This window comes from Lactuca serriola, chromosome 7 (assembly GCF_051521515.1).
Source record: "Lactuca serriola cultivar US96UC23 chromosome 7, Lser_US96UC23_V15, whole genome shotgun sequence".
Taxonomy (NCBI): Eukaryota; Viridiplantae; Streptophyta; class Magnoliopsida; order Asterales; family Asteraceae; genus Lactuca; species Lactuca serriola.
The window spans coordinates 38,613,222-38,636,204 of NC_136414.1; the positions used below are offsets into that span (position 1 = coordinate 38,613,222).

At 40.1% G+C, this 22,983-nt stretch overlaps 1 protein-coding gene across 1 annotated transcript; it reads right to left on the reverse strand.

Moving 5' to 3' along the window:
* Window positions 1–272: 272 nt before the first annotated feature.
* Window positions 273–1,757, reverse strand: LOC145063888 (uncharacterized). Its single transcript, XM_079011452.1, has 2 exons — window positions 542–1,757; window positions 273–484 (listed from the first exon to the last, which is right to left on the reverse strand). Exons 1-2 carry the CDS (start codon window positions 1,755–1,757, stop codon window positions 273–275), a joined length of 1,428 nt encoding a protein of 475 aa, XP_078867578.1.
* Window positions 1,758–22,983: the final 21,226 nt, after the last annotated feature.

The following is a 22,983-nucleotide window of genomic DNA, read 5'->3' on the forward strand; positions in this document are numbered from 1 at the left end:
TCCGGAGGAAGGCCAGGCAAGTCATCGGGGAAAACATCAGGATATTCGTTAACAACGGGAACATCATTTACCGTTTTCTTCTCCTCTTTTGAGACATCAACTGAGTAGGCCAGATAGATAGAACATCCCTTCGATATGAATTTACGAGCTTTAAGGATAGAGATTATTTTTAAGATTCTTTGTTCACCATATACATATATAGGATTCTCCCCTTCAATAGGAATGCGTACTATCTTTTCATAGCACAAGAGTTCTGCATGGTTCTTTGACAATCAGTCCATGCCGAGAATGATATCAAAGTTGGGTAGGGAGATAGGAATCAAATTGGCAAGAAAATTATAACCTTCAATTTCTATGACACAATCTCTATAGACTTTATCAACAAGTAATGATACACTTCCCGCGGTATCTACATGAAATGGTTGGGCGAGTGCATAGCAAGCAATTTGAAAAGATCGCGCAAATTCACGAGACACAAAAGAATCTGAGGCACCAGAATCAAATAAGATGTGAGCAGGTCTAGAATTGACGAGAAATGTACCAGTCACAACATTCGGGTCCTCGCGTGCCTCCTCTGGGGTAATCTGGAATGCACAACCTTTAGCCTTTGGCACCTCCTCCTTTTGGGTTGAAGTATCCACCGGTTGTTGAACGGAAGCTTGGCTTCCCACCATTTGGCTGGTAAGAGTTGGGCAAAAACGCTTTCTATGGCCAGTAACACCGCAAGCATAACATGTAACATTCCTCATCGGGCAAACGGGCTTCATATGACCTGTTTCTCCGCATCCATAGCAAATCACCGGTCCTTTTCCTACCCTGCATTGACCCTGGTGGCTCTTTCCACATTTCTGGCACGGTGGTGGAGCTCTCGACTGAAGAGAAAAAGATTGTGGCCGACCGCGACCACGAAAGGCGCTCTGAGAATGTACTTTTGTGCTAGGATCAGATTGAGCCGATGGAATAGTTGAAACAGAAACAGTTCGATCAACACGTGGATGCTTTGGGACAGAAAGAGTGACACCACGTATCTCTAAGTCATGCTCGCGCTTTCGGGCATACTCAACAGCTTTATCGAATGATATAATATCCCGGTTGATCACAAAATCACGGATTTCATACCGTAACCCTTCCATGAATAACTGACTTTTATCGTCTTCAGTCGGGATATACTTCGCAACAAACCGTGCCCTTTGATTGAATTGAGTTTCATATTCGGTCACAGTCATTCCTCCCTGCTTAAGTTTGAGGAACTCCTTCTCCAGTCTTCTCCTCATATCTAGAGGACAATATTTTCCTAGAAAGCGGATTTTAAACATCTCCCAAGATAAATTCTCCTGGTCATACTCGTTAAGAGCTTCAAATGTCGCTTCCCACCAAACTAAGGCTTCTCCAATGAGCATTGCAGAAGCATAGTTAGCCTTGTCTTCATTAACCACATGGGAGATACGAAATACTTTTTCTGTGTTCTGGATCCAGGTAAGAACAACAATGGGATCAAGGACACCTAAAAACTCTATAGCACCACTACTCTTGAAAGTTTTGAATGAGGGACGTTTCGCTTTCTCTCTTGAAGACTCTCCGGTGGCTTTCTCTTTACCCTTATCACTATCCCTTTTGTGTTGTTCGAGAGTTTGTCGAATAACACCAGTAAGTTTATCCAAAAGTCGCGCCTCACGAGGGGATATTGGAGTATCTCCCTCATTAAGATGAAGATCTCCACCCACATCTGGTGTATGACTACCCTCCTGCTCAGTCATTGCTCTGAAAAATTTGGAGTAACATAACACGTAAGAATATAAGGATTTATCATTACCCAACACCCCACTTAAGTCTTTCCTATGGTTTGTATCCATATATGGACAATGAATATGTTCATATATTGAACTTCCAACAGTTTAAGTCTAAATACCAGTTCATGGTATTTAGTTCACTTAAACTAGTTCTCTGATACCATGATTGAAAGACCCCATTCACTAAAATTACCATAAAGGCAAACATGCTACATGCATATTCATAATTATAATTCACACTAGTGGTCTACAAAAGCATGGATACAAACCAACTAAAAGGGTTTTTACAAAGTTTCATAACTAGTTGTATAAACACATAACTACCCATGAATTTATAATCCATATACATATATGTATACCAAGTAAAAACATAGTAGTGTCAACTACTCTAAGTCCTCCAACAAAGCCTGTTTACTTTGGATGCTTATCACCTGACCTGAAATAGTTAAACACTGAAAGGGATAAGCGGGCGTCGCTTAGTGAGTTCAAAAAAATAGATACAATATAACGCTATGCCATATACATAACAATATGACAGGAACAAAAAGAAACAAAGGACAACAAAGGCTTATATGTGTATCAAATGAAGGGCTTTACAAATCAATAAACGGTTAGATTCAAGGGATTACAATCAATGAGACACAATAATTTAGGATCATAAACATCATAAATTCCAGCCCAAGAGGCATTTAAAACACAATCCCTTTTAATCATGTTGCTAGAATATACAGGCTTTCAGCCTTACCTAGCCCGAAGCCAATACCAAAGTGATACGAGTCATGCTCTACATGGTCAAAGGCACAAAGCCAATACCAAAGTGATACGAGTCATGCTCTACATGGCCAATGGCATCAAAATCAATATCAAGTAATAACCACTTAGATCAATAACACAAGAAAGCACATTGCACATATAACACATAACATACAATTGTGCCTATATTGAACTCACTGTGCTGTAACCGAATGTTGCGATAAAATTCCTCTTTTTTTCTGATGAAATTACACCATCCTCAGGCCTCTAAAACCTTCAATTATACCCCTGGAGTTCATATTTCAAATTTCATAAGCAATTACTTAACTACTCTCAAGTTATGTTGTTTTCAATTTAGAAATTTTAGTTTTTGTTCTTTGTATAGCTGTCACTTGCAGATCTGTTTTACCCTTCTTAAATGTCAAAATAACTAATAAATTATAAATATTAACAAAATAGACTCTTATATCTTTCTAATTCCACTGACCTCACATTTTTATGGTTTTTCTATAATTTACTATGAATTTTACAAAACAGTATCCTAAAGCTGTCAAAATGTCCCAAAGCTGTCAAAATTCAGCCTTACTGCACTGAACATATAGCTGTTTTCACCCATCTTAAGTCCGGAATTAGATTTTGGTATTAAAACAAAAATCAAAGTAGACATTCTCAGCTTTCCAGGGATATATAGCACATCTCCATACGATTTTTCTACAATTTTTGGTGATTTTTACAAAAACAGGACAATTATACCGTTTATAATTTCATTTTACCCTTTACATGATCAAACCTCATGATCAATATCACCAAGCTCTTCTTTTACAATGATAAAACTGAATATTTTAGTAATCCATTCTAATTCAAGTATAAACCATGGGTTTCATTACTAGTTTTCACTAATTACTCTTAAACCATATGATTAATTCTCAAGTTTACATGTAGTTACTTGATTTCCATTTAAGATTCTAGGTTAATAACATAAACTCATACCTAATTTCATTAAATCAGTGGTAAAACCACTTTGATCAAACCCTAATCTCTTAATAACTCACTAATTAAAAGGGTTAATCAAATAATTAAGAGTTCATACCTTGATTACTAGACTTGATACTTCAAGAACACTCAAAATCTTGATTTAATCTTCAAAACTTGATCAAGATTGATCATGTATGTGAAAATCTCCCATAGGGATGGTGAGGAACTGAAAATGGCAGAAAAATGACTCAAAATCGTGTTTCAATGGGTAAAAACCCGAGTTGGGTCGGGTTTGACCCGGTTTGGGTACCCATTTTACCCCTAAACACTAAAAGTTGCATAACTTTTCGCTCGAAACTCCGTTTTCGATGAGGTTTTTGCCTATACGTTTCTAACGAGATAATTTACAACTTCCAATAAAAATATCCTAGAAAAGATCTTCCAATAAAATCAGATTTACTTATTTCCAACTTAGACGTTATACTTTCGTTAATTCCGATAGTTGACTTTTTGATCGGAATCACATAAGACTTTCCTATCACTTCCAATACCTTTCAAATGATTCTAAACTTAGTTTAACTTCAAATATTATAAAACTATTTCGTTAGAAATCAACGCTTAAAACCATACCGAAAAATAATAATATTTTTTTAACGCTTACAATTCTATTTTACTATAACTATCTACTTTAAACGTTTAAAACAACATAATATTTAATAATATTCATTTTTTAAACTAACAATCATATGAAACATGATAATTAAACAAGGTTACTAAAGTGTATGTTACAATTAGTTTTCAAAACACATGTTCATTATCAGAGTAAAACATTCCCAGGCTGACTAATCTATGGTGTGTGCCATGCGATCATCCCGAGCTCCATCATCCGTTACCGGAAGTACCTGAAACCAAGACTGAAAGTCGTAAGCACGAAGCTTAATGAGTTCCCCAGATACCACATACCATACAAACCATTCATAGCCAAGAGCTATACATAACCGACTTATCCATAATCAAATAAGGTGCTATGTGCCAAACATACTCTTGCTATTACGCCACGGGCCGCGCGTGGTCTTCCTGGTCAAGCCTGGGCCACTCCCTGGGTCTTACAGACAAGTGCCAAGGGCCACCCCCTGGTCTTACAGACATGTGCCAAGGGCCACCCCCTAGTCTTTTATGCAAGTATCACAAAGACAACCGTACATACTACTCTACTTAGCTAAACAACATACAGTGTGCCAGAAGCCACCTCCTGGTCTTTCTTATATAATAGCATATAATGCGCCAGGAGCCACCTCCTGGTCTTTCATACATATTGCCTAGGGCTAACCCCGGGTCTTCCTGTCATCCATAATAACATATTGTGTGCCAGGAGCCACCCCTGGTCTTTCATGCATATTGCCTAGGGCTAACCCCCGGGTCTTCCTATCATACATAATAGCATACTGTGTGCCAGGAGCCACCCCCTGGTCTTTCATGCATATTCTAAATAGGTCGGCATTGGTGCCTTAGACCCATACAAACAGTGAGGAGACTCACCTCACACTGCTGATAACCTCTAGCTGCTGCCGACAACTCTCTGAACTCCTGCTCCACTCGCTCCCCGAGCTACCAATGTCAAAGCAACACTGAGTCTAATTGACCCCCGAAAGACAACCAAGTCAACTCAGGTCAAAGTCAAAGTCCTGGTCAAAGTCAACCTTCCAGGTCAACCCTACTCGTCGAGTCACCCTACTGACTCACCGAGTTCATAAGCGCAGAGTCCTTCCACTCGCGACTCTACTCGCCGAGTCAGTCCATGACTCGCCGAGTCTACCGATTTCCGAGTCCTGACCTGTCCAACTCACCGAGTCTCTAATCGACTCACTGATTCGAGTCTAAACTCGAAGGGTTTGGGGGTTTCACGACTTAACTCGCCGAGTCTAAGAACAGACTCGCCGAGTCCAAGACAATCTTCATCCAACTCGCCGAGTTCATGCCCATCATCAACCGACTCGACGAGCCGTTCATCACACTCGTCGAGTTCCTCCTCATCTTCATGCTACTCACTGAGTCCACTCGAAGGACTCGCCGAGTTCATTCAGATCTACATACATGCAGGGGACTGTTGAGTCATGCATGGACTCCAAAATGTAGATCTACCCTTCCCAAGCATATTCCCCACGTAAAGTTGCAAACTTTACGTGTAGAGATGGAGATCTAGGCAAAAAGCACCATAAACTAGGGTTTAAGGCCAAGGGGCTTCAACATTGACTCAAGGGCTGATACTTTATGCTTCTCTAGTCCATAACACACTTGGATCTGAAGTAGAAACTCCAGATCCGGCTTCTAACTCAAAATAATATCATTATGGCTAAAGAGCCCCAACAACCACGCATAGATCTAGGTGCAAAAAGGGTCCAGGAACTAGTTTATTACCTCCAAGTGCTCATAATGAACTCACAATCCCAGATCTATAGCCCCTTCTTGCTCTTCCAAGTTCCTTCTTCCTTTCCAAGCTTTAATGCACCTTCCAAGGCTCAAATAGGGGATATGGCGGCTAGGGTTTGGTATCCAGGGCTGAAGAGGCAGTAAGGGAACCCTAGGAAGAAGATTAAGACGTTTATATAGGCTCCAAGTCCCGAATTTAGGGTTTTCCACGCACATACCAGACTCGCCGAGTCACGTTGGCCTACTCGCCGAGTCGGTCACTTACTCCTCGGCCCGGATCCTGCTCGGACTCGCCGAGTCCCTCCTTGGACTCGCCGAGTCGACCCCTAAACTTAGGGTTTTCTTTCCTTTCTTGGTCTTTAAAACTTTGGGTGTTACAACTCTCCCCCACTTAAATTAAACTTCGTCCTCGAAGTTTGCCATGGCCCACCGCCTGCGATCCGTCTTCAATACCCACCAATTATCCCAACACCAGCTGCCTACCTTCGTTGGTCTTCCACCTGGTCATTCTGACTAACGTAAACCTCACGGTTAGACCTCGGGTCAAACCTGACCCTGAACAACTCAGAAACACAACTTACTCAACTGACAATCCTTTTGGTACTCACCAAGTACTGCACTGAGCCTATAGGGGTTCACCCCTTCTTTCCTTGCGCAAATTTCTTGCCTTCCCAAGGCAAAGCTCCATATCCAACTATTTCCACTGACACTGTGAAGGTCCTATCCTTCACCAACTCCATCACCCCCACTATTCCCAGAATGGGTCATCAACGCCAGTATCCACTGGAGATTCCTCTCTGCCAGAACTTGGTGCCGAGCACCCCTCGACCAACTATCTGAATTTCACCACAGACTGCTTACCAGCACTGCTACTGGCTGGAAATTTCTGCTATTCCTTATCTGCCTTCCGGATGAACTGAGACCACCTTGGTCCCTACCAATCTACCAATATCTGGATTATTGGCTCCCACCGGTCGCTAGCCCCAACTCATCTCCTAGTCGCTCCCAACGACTTTCGAAGAAACTTTACCAATAACCGCTCAATCCACTCTGCCACTAAATCATACGCCTGACACATTCGCTCTAACGAGTAGGGACCGATGAATGCTACGGGCCACCCCGTAGTCTTACAATACTTCTACGCTGCCAGCCAACCAAAGCTACGGGCCGCCCCGCAGTCTTGCTAAACCAGTGCTACGAGCCACACAACAATCTTACTAATCTAATGCTACGGGCCACACCGCAGTCTTACTAATTATCCTCACATGCGACTGCTACGGACCACACCGCAGTCTTAATATACTTCTCTTACTATCTAGCCACTGGTGAATGCTACGACCATCCGGTAGTCTGACAACACCTTCCCACACCGACTAGCCGCTAGTGGATGCTACGACTAACCTATAACCGATCATACAACACAATCGAGTACCCCCAAGTGGTACTCATGCCCCAAATGGAACTCCCAACTGATTCCCATGTAATCCGCGACCAGAAATTTCGAGGATGAGGTCTCGCAATTGACAAGTTTTCCCAACTTCCAATTTACACTATCCTCCAATCATACAGTCACATGAGCCGTCTTTCTTACTGACAGGAGAGCGAAACTTATCCCAGTTTCAGAACCCCTTCCACTCCCATAACCTGATTGTTTCTCCCCCACTTAGCCTCAGCTAAGTCTTTACTGCCTACGAAAACCCGAAGATTTCCATTCCTTCCTTCCTTACACGATAGGCATGATAACCACCATCGCCCTATCCCTGCTAGCGATCCGTCTCTAGCCCACTCCAACTACCGTATGATCACCGAATACTAGATGAACACCGCCCGCATCCCTGATGCTAAAAAAAATTCTCTAAGCTCTGACTACTGTCCTTACAGTCCGAATAACTGGGCACAGACTCCTTGGTGATAAGCCACTTTCCTTGATGCTTCCGAAAGCCATCCCGAACGCCCAGATTAGAACCATCAAACCCTGATAATGGTGGCTGACCACTTCCCGAACCATTTTCAACCGTAACCGAGATGATACTGGACACTTCGAACTCGAAGTGAAAGATGACCTACACTAGCTACTAATAACTCCTGGTATGCAATTGGCATATGACAATCCAAAATACGATCCAAAAACAAGCAGAGAGACAAATCATACATAAAATCGCCTGATTCCAGGGTAAAAACTTCCCTAATTCACATAGGAATGAAAATAGCCATAGATACGTACCTGCAACATTCCTTTCTGTAATCCAGATCTTCCGCATCTGTCACTGCATGGCACTACTCTCTCGCCCATCCGTAATCCTCATAGTCGCTGGGGCAGGCGCACTCCCCGCTCCTCCCCTCATCGTCGGGCAGTCGGTCCTCTTGTGGCCCACCTGATTGCAGTGAAAACATAATGGGCTTGCCCCCCGTGGGCAGTCCCTGCTGACGTGACCATCACTGCCACACTTGTAGCAGCCGGAACCCCTGGAACGACACACTCCCTCGTGCGGTTTCCCGCACGTGCTGCACTGACTTCGGCCCTGCCGACCCACTAATCGCTGATCTGAAGTCTTGGGTCTCTTCCCGGGACCCTCCAAAGTGAATGTCTGATCTGACTTCCTCTTCGCAATGTGCTCTAGATCGATCTCCCTTTCTCTAGCTCTGGCAATCATAGAGTCCAGGGTCGGGCATGCCGAGAAGCTGACATGCTCCCAAATCTCCGCTCTCAACATGTCATGATAGCGGGTCCTCTGCATCTCATCATCCCCTGCATACTGAGGAACTAATAGGGCCCTCTCCCGAAACTTGGCGGTAATCTCTGCCACCGACACTGTCGTCTGTCTCATGTCTAGGAATTCTCTGGCCAGCTGCTGAAGCTCCACTGCCGGTGCAAACTCCGCCCTAAACCTGGTCACGAAGTCTGACCAGGTCATAGCCTCGACGACCGAAGCTCCCAATGAGTCTCCAACTAACTCCCACCAATCTCTAGCTTTGTCTCTCAAACATCTCGCCGCAAAGCGGACCTTCGACCCATCCGAGCAGAAGCTCGTCAACTGTGCAGACTCAATGTCTGCGATCCATCTCCTGGCAGCAATGCGGTTCTTCACCCCGTGAAAATCCGGCGCACCAAACCCTCTAAAGTCCTTGAAGGACAGCGTGCGCGTACTTGCCTGGCCAGACGCCAGATCACTCCTGAAAGCTCGGAGGCGATCCTCCATCAGCTCAATGATCCCCTCCTTGATCGACCCGAAAATGACCGGGGTCGCCTCAAGGATGCCTCTCATAATCTCAGATGTGATGAATTCGCGTAACCCATCATCAACTGGTTCGGATCCCGCGCCCGAACCTGATCCCGAACCGGATCCTGACCCGCCCACTGGTCTCTCCCGCAACGTCACCATGCTGAAAATATAACACAACCACTATCAGAATACTGATCACTGCTGCGAGGCCAAACACACGCACTACCAGGTTCCCGGTCTTGTCTCGGTCCTTCCCGAATCGAGTACGGATCCTCTGCTTTCAGTAGTACGGGCCCATACTACCTTCCACATCTATCCGTACTTTCCTCAAGAACTGCCTTGACTCCACCAGGTCCTTTTCTACTACTTCTGCTTCCAGCACTATCTCATCCTAGGTTGACCCTAGGGAAACCTCTGACTCAACTCAAACCAGTCCTCAGTTGTTGAAGGCTTCCTCGCGATGCCAATTAGCCATCACCTGGATACCATCACATGTGACGAGGCTCGGATAATCCTTCAAGTAAAAGACTCGTACCTACAACGGTTAGACTCAAACAAGAGCTGCGCAATAGGGCCAAGTCCAACACTCTAAGATTATTCAACCCTGATCACATGTGACGTGGCATATCCACTTAATGGCTAACTCCCATCACTCAAAATCCCACAATGCACAAAGCAAGTAGCATTTAGACAAGGGGAAAATCTAACCACAACATACTCAAGCAATCATACACATATAGCAAAATCTGAACTAGCATGCAACACAAACTCATAACTCAGGCATAACCTAAACAGGCTATCCTACTACTGTCTAATCAGCACTACTATGCAGCTCAAAAGCACAAATAACAGGCACATAAGGCATCATCCCTAGATCCTTAATCCTATTCTAGCATGTTGTTCTATTAACTGATAATCAAAACATAGACTTGTATGGGTATTTTGGGGTACTTACTTGAGCTCGGCTGATTGCATGCACCACACCTCTTTTCTCTTTTCAAAGTTCTTTTCTTTTTTAATTCTTTTTGCTTTTCTAAAACCGTTTTCTTCCTCAAAACTCTCTTTTACAAAACTGTCTTTTCATTTTGAAAACTCTTATACCAATCCCTCAGTTTGAGTTCTGACATGCTCGAGAGCATGTCCGAATCCCTCAAACCAAGGCTCTGATACCAACTTGTAACGTCCCAAAATTCAAGACTAAAAATTTCTTTTAATAAAGTATCACTTAAAGTAAAATCATCATTTCAAAACATAAACAGAGTATTAGTTTTCAAAACACATGTTCATTATCAGAGTAAAACATTCCCAGGCTGACTAATCTATGGTGTGTGCCATGCGATCATCCCGAGCTCCATTATCCGTTACCGGAAGTACTTGAAACCAAAACTGAAAGCCGTAAGCACGAAGCTTAGTGAGTTCCCCAGATACCACATACCATACAAACCATTCATAGCCAAGAGCTATACGTAACCGACTTATCCATAATCAAATAAGGTGCTATGTGCCAAACATAGTCTTGCCATTACGCCATGGGCCGCGCGTGGTCTTCCTGGTCAAGCCTGGGCCACTCCCTGGGTCTTACAGACAAGTGCCAAGGGCCACCCCTGGTCTTACAGACATGTGCCAAGGGCCACCCCCTAGTCTTTTATGCAAGTATCACAAAGACAACCGTACATACTACTCTACTTAGCTAAACAACATACAGTGTGCCAGAAGCCACCTCCTGGTCTTTCTTATATAATAGCATATAATGCGCCAGGAGCCACCTCCTGGTCTTTCATACATATTGCCTAGGGCTAACCCCGGGTCTTCCTGTCATCCATAATAACATACTGTGTGCCAGGAGCCACCCCTGGTCTTTCATGCATATTGCATAGGGCTAACCCCCGGGTCTTCCTATCATACATAATAACATACTGTGTGCCAGGAGCCACCCCCTGGTCTTTCATGCATATTCTAAATAGGTCGGCATTGGTGCCTTAGACCCATACAAACAGTGAGGAGACTCACCTCACACTGCTGAACTCTGCTGATAACCTTTGGCTGCTGCCGACAACTCTCTGAACTCCTGCTCCACTCGCTCCCCGAGCTACCAATGTCAAAGCAAAACTGAGTCTAACTGACCCCCGAAAGACAACCAAGTCAACTCAGGTCAAAGTCAAAGTCCTGGTCAAAGTCATACTTCCAGGTCAACCCTACTCGTCGAGTCACCCTACTGACTCACCGAGTTCATAAGCCCAGAGTCCTTCCACTCGCGACTCTACTCGCCGAGTCAGTCCATGACTCGCCGAGTCTACCGATTTCCAAGTCCTGACCTGTCCAACTCACCGAGTCTCTAATCGACTCACTGATTCGAGTCTAAACTCGAAGGGTTTGGGGGTTTCGCGACTTAACTCGCCGAGTCTAAGAACAGACTCGCCGAGTCCAAGACAATCTTCATCCAACTCGCCGAGTTCATGCCCATCATCAACCGACTCGACGAGCCGTTCATCACACTCGTCGAGTTCCTCCTCATCTTCATGTTACTCGCTGAGTCCACTCGAAGGACTCGCCGAGTTCATTCAGATCTACATACATGCAGGGGACTGTTGAGTCATGCATGGACTCCAAAATGTAGATCTACCCTTCCCAAGCATATTCCCCACGTAAAGTTGCAAACTTTACGTGTAGAGATGGAGATCTAGGCAAAAAGCACCATAAACTAGGGTTTAAGGCCAAGGGGCTTCAACATTGACTCAAGGGCTGATACTTTATGCTTCTCTAGTCCATAACACACTTGGATCTGAAGTAGCAACTCCAGATCCGGCTTCTAACTCAAAATAATATCATTATGGCTAAAGAGCCCCAAGTGCTCAGAATGAACTCACAATTCCAGATCTATAGCCCCTTCTTGCTCCTCCAAATTCCTTCTTCCTTTCCAAGCTTTAATGCACCTTCCAAGGCTCAAATAGGGGATATGGCGGCTAGGGTTTGGTATCCGGGGCTGAAGAGGCAGTAAGGGAACCCTAGGAAGAAGATTAAGACGTTTATATAGGCTCCAAGTCCCAAATTTAGGGTTTTCTACGCACAGACCAGACTCGCCGAGTCACCTTGGCCTACTCGCCGAGTCGGTCACTTACTCATCGGCCCGGATCCCGCTCGGACTCGCCGAGTCCCTCCTTGGACTCGCCGAGTCGACCCCTAAACTTAGAGTTTTCTTTCCTTTCTTGGTCTTCAAAACTTTGGGTGTTACACACAAGTCCTAATCAGTGACAATGGGCTAAAATTCATAGAAAACTCTTTCAAGGACTGGTGCAAAGAGCAGAACATCAATTAACATTTCACATTTGTAGCACACCCACAAGCCAATTGGTATACATGGGTATCTAACCGAATAATGGTTATTGGCCTAAAGAAGCGACTGGGAAAGGTGAAAGGTTGTTGGCTTGAGGAACCCCCAACAATGTTATGGTCCTACCGAACTACACTATGAACAAGCACCAACGAGACCCCATTCATTCTGGTGTGTGGAACAGAAGCGGTACTTCCCCTATAAATCTTGATGGAATCACTTTTCATAGCCAACTACGATGGAAAACGCAAAATAGCAGCCCTCTGTCAGGCCTCCTACAAAGCCTGCATAGCCAAGTACTATGATAGAAGGACTTTTGGCAAAGCACGCAAAGCAGAAGATTAGGTATTGATAAATAATGAATCCATTAAACAAGAACCAGGAGGAAAGCCAGGCCAATTGTGGGAAGGACCATACCGGGTCACTGAAGTACTCCGAAAAGCCGCATACATCCTGGAAACCCCAGAAGGAAGGCCAATCGCAAGAACTTGACACACCCAAAATCTTCGACATTTCTACTGCTAAACTTCCCAACATGGTTAACTCTCATAACAACCTAGTAATCTACTAAGTTCTTGTATTTTTTACTTTTCCAAAAAGAAAATATCATGTATCCAATGGTTAGATTGATCACCTAACCAAGGAAACATTTTCAAGAAATATTAGTACAATGCAAGCTTTTTCCTACTTCACCGTATTTCATACATAACAACTCTCATGGGGAAGGAGCCCAAGATAGTGGTTAAAGGGCTACATCAGCCCGATATATATAGCCAAGCGCTAGAAACACTCTAGGTTATACAAACCTTGGTCCTAACCTGCGAAAAAAGCATAGTGATCCCATGGCTAGAATTAGTTTCGGTTATGCAACCCTTGGTCCTTACCTGCGGAAGAAGCATGGTGATCCCATGGCTAGAATTAGTTTCGGTTATGCGACCCCTGGTGTTAACGTAAGAAATGAACATGGGGACTCTTGGCCCCACAACTGGAATTGCTCTCGATCACACAATTTCTGTTCAAATTCAGGACACAACATAACTAACCTGGACCTATTAACAAAAAGGCCAAGGTCAAAACATCTATCTACAATAAACTAATGATTCCCAACGCACGACAAGATTTAGCAACAACATGGAAATATAGTAAACAGTGCAACATAACACAAACATGTCAAGGAAAATCCCACACACAAAAAAAAGAGAGAAACAAGAAGCAGTTTTACCCAAACGACCAAACCGGCCTACATGCCAACAAAACAAAAAGGAAAGTAATTGTTCAAATGGCCAAAAGCCAACAAACCACCAAATTTTAACAGCAACATATTTTACTCATTAGGGCGAATAAATTGCTTGAATTCCTCCAGACTCAGCTCCCCAAGACGGAACAAGAAAGCAAAATCCTTCGTAGCAAACAACTCCACAACACGGTTCATGTGATATGTATAATCAATCTCTAGATCTTCATCCTCCTACTTAACCCTCCAGCCATCAACGCCTTATGATAATCTCACTTCCCCTCCTGGTGACCAACAACTAAACAGGCATCCTGGAAACGGTTCACCCAGAGTCAAATTCCTTACTATCCAAAACCTTTTAAACAACACCAACACCACCTTCAGTCAACAACCATTGATGATCCCGCTCAACCTGTTTTAACGCTGCTTTTTTCTCTGACACAATACGACCTTGCTCCGTGGAATCACTCTCAGACTCTCCAATTAAATCAATAAACCTTCATTCTACCGTCTCACCTTCTCTAGTTCTTCCCTTGCAACAACATTCTCAACATCCAATGCAGCCACACGCCTCTTTAAATTCTTCTTCTCAGCAACGACAATTCCCATCTCACACTCAACCGCATGCAAGTGTGACTCCAACAAACCCACCCGAGCACGACACTCACCTTCAACTATACACAATCTTCTATTTTCACTAATATAATTCTAGATCTCTTGAAGGAGCTGCAACCACTCCACATCCACCTTGACAAACTCTTGAATAACTTGCCATCTTAGCCACAGTTTCAGGTGAGAAAGTGTGATGCACATACTCCTCAGTAATTAAAAAAAATAATCTAGCATCCTCACTCAAATTCCACTGTGGAACAAACTGATCCCCGGAGCGCAATCACAAGCCGACACAGATGCATCGACTCCCCAAGAGAAAAGAAACCCCCTTCACCTACAAAACCACCATCACTATGACCTCCAATCACTACAAATTCAAGATTTTCACCCCGATCACAAACACCACCAGAAACCACTTTCTCAGAATTTGACGGCGCCCCCTGATAGATATTAGATCACCACCCTGTTGAACACCCTCCAAAACCACAATTTTGTCACCAACCACATGATCATCTGATAAATCAATAACAACATCATCACCACCACCATGTTTTGAACTACCGACATTTGATGAAAACCACTAACGCGGGCGCAAGTAACGAACAACTGCCAACGGCTCAACCTCATTCCTATCATTCTCCCACATACACTTTCTCTTATTCGCAACATCCATCACTACTTATTTACTATTCTCAAGAAATTCAACATATACATCAACAGACAGAGTTATCCCCACTTAAGACTTCATGAGGAATCGCTGCCGGAACATACGTACTCAACGACGCTCCGACAAGGCACTCGGTTTCTTGAACAGTAGCAGCTTTGGCAACAAATGTTTCAATCCGAAAGTTAAGAGAAGGAAGGACGCTATCCATTAGAGGTACCTCCCGGAACTTGAGGGTCCCATTCTACTTTTTAGCCAGCACATCCGTAATCCGCATACGTTTCTCTACATCTACATCACAGAAAAGCATACAAAGTTTTTTTTTTAAAAAAAAAGGAAAGGAGAATAGAAGAAGATATAAAGAAAAAAGAAGGAAGAAGGAAGAACGTACCCTGGACAAACAACGATTCCACACAACCTCCATGAAGCACTCATCCCTGCCCCAACCAACGCATACTTCGGAAAATCATCAGTAACAAATTCTAAGTCCCTTAAAACCCTAACAACGTTCTCCTTCTTCGAAAAAAAATTCTATTGTAGTATCAGATGAAGACTTGGCACGAAGAAACATTCGACCAACCCTCTCACCATCAATCCAAAGTCAGTGGTTATGCCAATTCTTAGGAGACCCCTTCCGGGCAGTCACAAGAATCTGACTATACTTACTCACACACAAAGTATAGTTGCCGCTAGGAGAAGAAGCGAAAGATGGAAAAAATGACGAAATACCCAAATATCATGCACAATACCATTACATTGGCACAACAACTTGAAGGTGACAATCTTATTCACATCATTTGGGACAAGTTGATCAATATGAATCTTATGGTGATCCAACAGTTCCATAAGAAAATCAGAGGATGGCAGACGATAACCATCATCGAAGTGTTCCAGATGGATTCCAACATTACTAGGAGGAGGACGAGTAATAACAGAACCTTCCACCAGAATCAAGATCCCATCGTCGAGCTGAAACCCATAGCGATTCTAAAAACCTTCCCATTGAGAAACAATAGGCAAAATACCGGTAGGAGACTCCATGAAGAACTCTTGAAGAACGAAAACAACAAACAAAAAGAGAAAGGTAGAAAAGAGTAAAATGATAGAGAAGGCAAACGAATATATAAGATATAGAGAAATAGGCGGGAGAACCCTAATAATGGGTAAATGCAACCAATTTCACCAGAAAATAGTGGTCACATCCAAGGAAACTGATATACTGATACTCAACCGTCGAGCGATAGCTATACAAAGTAGTCCACCCATCACTATTAAGCAAACTTACGTCATGTTGGCTAAGACTAGAAAAACTTGATAGCAATCATAGGTCCACGAGAGACAGAGACGCCTCGGATCCAGCGCAGGAGACTGTACGGGAGTGATCCGATGCCAACCGGAAAACTACGTCCGCGAGAGTAATCTTCCTGGCAAGTCCTCGCCTTAGCTTCCGGCGGGAGAATCTCATAGAGACAAAATAGTGTCATTCGACAACCTTAATGGTTCACACACCACCAATACCTCGTCTGGACCAATCACATTTTAGAGCAGAGGAAAGAGGATATCTCCTCCAATGATCAGCCCTATCATGGATCAGGGATGACACCTTTGTCCCTTGAGAGAGGAAAGTGTCCTCCATGCCAACTATATAAGGGCATCGATCATCTTCTTAATGGTAAGCTCTCGATTCCCACTCTCAAGAGATACTCTCTCACTTTAACCACTAACTTGACCGTCAGAGCGTCCTCTCAAGATCTCCTCCCGGAGTACGGTTGGCGTTCTTTCCCTTGTGTTCCATGACTCGGTCTCCAAGTGGAGACCCGCCAGAGAAACAACCTTCACTTCGCATTAATCTCCGAAATAGAAATACCTTTAGCTTCCATTTATATAACGATTTGAGATATAGTCAACCACACCTTTTATGGATTTCTTAGCAAGAGGTTTACCATCAATAAACATTAGCTTATGAATTGACTTTATTAAGAAAACCAAAACGAATTATATCCCCTCCTTAGCTGCCACCACCATTTGGTAAGAAACGCCAAATTAGCCAAATCAATAATTTATTGAAAATATCTTTTAAAAAAATCTTATGTAACTCTTTAATAATGATAACTGAATTTGAAAGTAATTAACAATAATAACGATATACAACATAAAATTAGATACTTCCATTATGGTTGATATTTTATATAATCATTATTGTCGAAAATAAAATATGGCCAAATAAATAATTTTTAGAATGACTAATCATAACAATAGTTAAAAGTATACTGTTCAAAAATATTTAAAATTCTACCAACTTAATATAAGAATTATTATTTTATAGCTAATATCAATAAAATAATTATTTTGAACAATATATATTTTAAAATCGCTATTCTAATAAATGAATAGTTTTAATTTTTTTTTGCCAAATGTCACTCTAATACAACTTTTTATTAACATCTTGCGTTTGTCATGTAAATATATTAGACAACTAATTTCAAAATTCAAATTTATATTTTATAATTATATGTTAAATTTGAAGTTATAATAACTTTAAAATTTTGATATATCTTTTAATTAATAATTTATTTAAAATGACTTATTTAAAATAATTGATTAATAATTATAAATTTTTATTATAAAAATTTAATTAATTTTATAAGTTTAACCCGTGCAAGGCCAAAGTAAGGCACAAGTATTCTCCTACTTGATTTAAAAAAAAAACGTTTTTTCTCGTGCCAAAAGAACCGTGACTTCTTAAAAAGTTTTTTTTTTGTGAATTATTTTGTCTGAATGGGTACATTTGATACTCACCAAATGCATGACCAAAGTTGTACTTCACTACTTCCTATAGTTTTTCTTGTCTTCCATAGGTACATCCTACTTCTAGCATAATGTATTGTCTAACATGTCTTATATAAAATCCTTTTTATATTTTAAAACAGTATTTGTATTGTAATTTTCTTTTTATATTAATGGCCACCTCAAAACCTTAGTATTTGTATTTTCTTATACTAATTGTCACATAAGCAGAACAAAAAAACAGATAAAAATAATGTGATTTTTTTTTAATAAATCATTTAATTCAAAGTAAACTATTGCATATTTCATTCCCACCATAAACTATAATTAGATTTTTAGTTTGAAACCATCTTATTACATAAATTAAAAATAAAAAATCGTTACATAAGTTTACATATTATTTATCATAATATAAACATTGTGGTTTTAAATGATTCATGTTAAATAAGTTATGGCCTACTCTATGTGAATAGCAATAATGGCAACGTTTTAAATGGAATGTTTGACCGACATTTTAATACGGATTTGAAAATCGTCCACGCATTTTGCATTTTTCAACCCTTTCCCACCCATTTCAACCTCATTCATCATCATATCAACATCTGCCCCCTTTCACGCCATAATTATAATAAAAAAATTCAAAATATAGGCAAAAATTATTAAATTATGCTTTACACATGATATTTAAATATCTTTATCGACTACAATTAGAAAAACTGAAATATATAGAAATATATAGAAGAGTTCGTTGAGATCAAACTCTTCTTTCTTCTTTTTTTCTTTTTTTAATAAAAAGTTGATGTATTATAGTATTGATAAATGCAAATCATCTATATAATTTTTTATTGACAAAACTTCAAAAATGGTCCCTATGGTTTCCAGAAATATCAAGTTTAGTCCCTAAGTTCAAAAAACCTCACAGATGGTCTCTGTGGTTTCAAAACTTTTAACAAATGGTCCTTTCGGCTCACTCCGTTAGCATTTCACCCTTAACTCATTTTTTAATAAAATATTGCAGGGGTAATTTCGTCATTTCAGTTGTAACCTCCTCTCTTTAATATGAAATGATTACTTGCTTGCACATCACTACCCGTCCCTCTCCCAAGAAGATAACCAGTTACAGGTTTAGTCATCGGGTTCATTCCCATCGTAGAAGCAAGAACAGAAATTGGGATTTAGGGTTTTAAGCTGCAGAAATTGCAATGGTGCTATCAATATGGTGTTTTCAAGAAAAATTTGTAACCGTGGAGGACTTAGGAAAAACATACGGTACAATACTACAACAAAACTTGTTTTTTCTTGGTCTATTGTGTTGACGTAAGGAAATCATTAATTTTACTCTTTTTTTTTTGTGTTTACAGAAGGTTATGAGAACTATTTCACGTTGAAGATACACTACAGTGGTGTCTTCACCAAAGCACCTGGAAGGAAATACGTTGATGGTGTTGTAGCATATGTAGATTATGTTGACACTGATTTATTTTCAGTTCATGAGCTTGACGACATGGTTCGAGAACTAGGGTACAAAACTGAGCAAACCCTTTACTACCATTTTTGTATCCCTGAATACCCTTTGGACTATGGCTTAATGCCTTTAGGTAATGATCAAGATGTACTTAAAATGGTATCATATGTCCCTAAACACAGACTTATTAGGGTGTATATTGAAACTGGTCAAACAAGGGTAGCTAGTTATTACAAGTCTCCTTCTAAAGTTGTTATTGAAGAGTTGGAGCCTGATAGTGTGTCACCTGAAATGAATAGAAAGAAACCTTGTAGGAGAGAAGCAGGATCATGTAGTAGAAAGCTTGATCTAAACAAGTCTATGAACCCTGATTATGAGCAGTCACAAGTGTTAGATGTTGATGAAGGCCATGATTACTCAAAGAGTATTCTACCATTTATAAGGTCACAAGGTAAACAAAGTCATGTCATTCAAAAGGAAGTGGTGAATCATGAAATTGAAACTCAAGAAGAAGTGATCACTAGTGCAGTTGAAACTGAAGAACAATTGGGAACTTACCATGTACAGGAACTAAGCTGCCAAGCTGATGATGGAGCTAATACTACAACAGTTGATGACTATGCACCATTTGTAGAGGATTACTCACTTTATGCTGATTATGATGCTGAGTTTAATGTTCAAACTTCATTTGAAAAACAACCAGAAGTGGATTATCTAGAGGGTATGGTGAGTGATGATAGTGGAGATGCTTTCTACTCTGAGAGTGGCCATGGTTCTGAGGATAGTGGAGATGATTCTGATGACAGTGAATACAATGTGGATGAGTCTAACATACAATTTGATGTAGATGTAGACATGAGTGAATTCCATAATGTTGTTGATGTGGATGAACATGGAATCTTGAACAATCATTCAAAAGATGATGGGATTGGAGTAGTTGACTTTGATGATGAGTTGGAAGTTATTGCCACTGATGATTATCCATTTGCAGGATTTCATGAAGATGATAGGAAGAGACTGCTAAAAGAGTTGAGTAAGTCAAGTACATGCTCACATGGAGAGGTTCATGTTAAACCATTTCAGATTGGTCAGGTCTTCAAAACCAAGGTTGATGTTAAAAACTACATGAACTCACATGCTGTAGCAACAAGGAGGTCTTTATACCTAGCCAAAAATGACAAAATCCGGATTAGGGTGAAATGTAAAGGTGTTGTAAGTAAGCCTTCTACAGGAGTTGATAGTGGTGAGCCCTCAACCAGAAGTAAGGCAAAGTGCAAGGGTAAAGATGTAATTGCCAATAAAGGTACATGTCCATGGGCAGTCCAAATATTGAGGGCTAATGAAAATCAGGATTGGTTGGTGAAAACAGTACAGGATGAGCATAAGAACTTTATAACTTTGAATGTAATGGTGTGTATGCACTTTTTGGTGATGAATTAATATGTTTTGTGTACTACCCTTCACAGATCAATTAATAACATTGTACATTTCAATTGCAAATGAAAACCATCTTCAAGATGCATTTACAATACACTTAACAATTGCATTTCAAAAACATTCAAGAAATTGAACAATGAACTAGAACAAACTACATTCCATTACCATTACCATTACCACTGCATTACACATTAATCTGATACATAAACCAAATACAACAACACCAATTCCAAAACCACCTACATAAACTGAAAGCAAAAAAACCCCTATCCGATTAAAATAAAAAAACCCCTGCAATGGTTACAAACCAAAAACCAAAACTCCATTACCATCCAAACCTTCATAAGATACTTAGAGATTAAAATAATACCAAAAAAAAAACACCCATGAACAAAACAACATCAGCTGGTAGTTCCACAATTCTGCAGTTACAATGGCGACCCTCTCCTCCAATCGATTCATTGATCTTATCAAACCTGGAATCACCACCAATGCCCTAGCACACATAGGGGGATCGGACCATCGAATGAAACCACATCTTCTACAGTTCCAAAATTGTCTTCCAGGGTTACGATCCGTCCATGAAGTGATCTTCGTTGCTTCATTCCCACATCTGCAAGTCACCATCTTTGAATCAGAAGCGATTGGATGTCGTGAAGGGTGCAACGTCCAGCAATAGTAGAAAGGAGGAGAGATGATCGACTGATGAAGCTAAAGGATTTGCCCAAAAATCGGACATGCAATTTCTTTTAAAGAGAGGAGGTTACAACTGAAATGACGAAATTACCCCTGCAATATTTTATTAAAAAATGAGTTAACGGTGAAATGCTAACGGAGTGAGCCGGAAGGACCATTTGTTAAAAGTTTTGAAACCACAGGGACCATCTGTGAGGTTTTTTGAACTTAGGGACTAAACTTGATATTTCTGGAAACCACATGGACTATTTTTGAAGTTTTGTCTTTTTTATTTTTAAGAAAAACTGCATAAAAAGTACCAATCTAGTATTTTTTAAGTTTAGGTCACATAATTACAAATAGATAAGGTTTCTTGAACAGTGACAGGGGTTGTTTACAAATTGACTAGTTTGATTAATGGGGGTTGTTATGTTACAATTCTGTTTGACTAGTATCTACTTTCTTTTGGAAATACTTTTGACTTGTATTTCTTTCTAGAAATTTTGAATTTTTTTTTTGTTACGAATTAAATATTATAACCATTTCCAACTCTTGTTTTTTTCTCCTTTTCATCAATCGCCGTTTTTTTTTTCTTTTTTCTTTGAATACAAACTCTTTATTTTACACTCATGGTCCCTTTACTTTTGGAGTTTTCAACTTATTTATAATTATTAACAATATTTTCATTATTCTTGTATAACACATTTAAGTATTTTAATTTTTGGTACCAAACAATAACTTATATTTTATATAGCCCTATTAATTTATTGTATTTATTTGAACATTTTTATAAATTGGTTTTTATACATTTATTTTTGTATAATAATTTATTATTTTTTACAACTTGAAAATTTTAAAACTACAAACATACATACTTTTTCCATATAACTTTTATACATTTCGAAGAAAATAATTCATTACTTTTTTATAACTTGCAAATTAAAAAAAATAACACATTACTTCAACTTTTACAAAATTAAAAAATAATTCATTGTTTTTTTACAACTTGTAAATTGAAGGAATAACACATCACTTCGTTTATAATTTTTATAAATTTCAAAAAATAACTCATCACTTTTTTTTTACAACTTGGAATTTTAAAGAATAAAACATCACTTCGTTTATAATTTTTACAAATTTCGAAAAATAATTCATCACTCTTTTTACAACTTGCAATTTCAAAGAATAAAACATCACTTCATTTATAACTTTTACAAATTTAAAAAAATAATTCATCACTTTTCTTACAATTTGTAATTTGAAAGAATAACATATCACATCATCTACTACACAACTATACTTATCATCACCCATCTCTTTATAATTCATAAGTAGTACACAACTATACTTACCATTACCCATCTCTTTATAATTCTCAATTACTACTCCTATATAACTTTTGTAACAATTTTCATCAATATAATGACGAGTTTTCAACCAAACGAAGGAAATGAAGTTGTCAATAACTCGTTGGAATTTTCTACAAAAAAGGTATTAGCATATATATTCTATCTTCATAAATTGTTAAATGACATTATAATTTTTTAACCAAACAAGTCATTATTATCATAAAAATAAAAAAATAAAAAAGATGGGACGTGCGCTT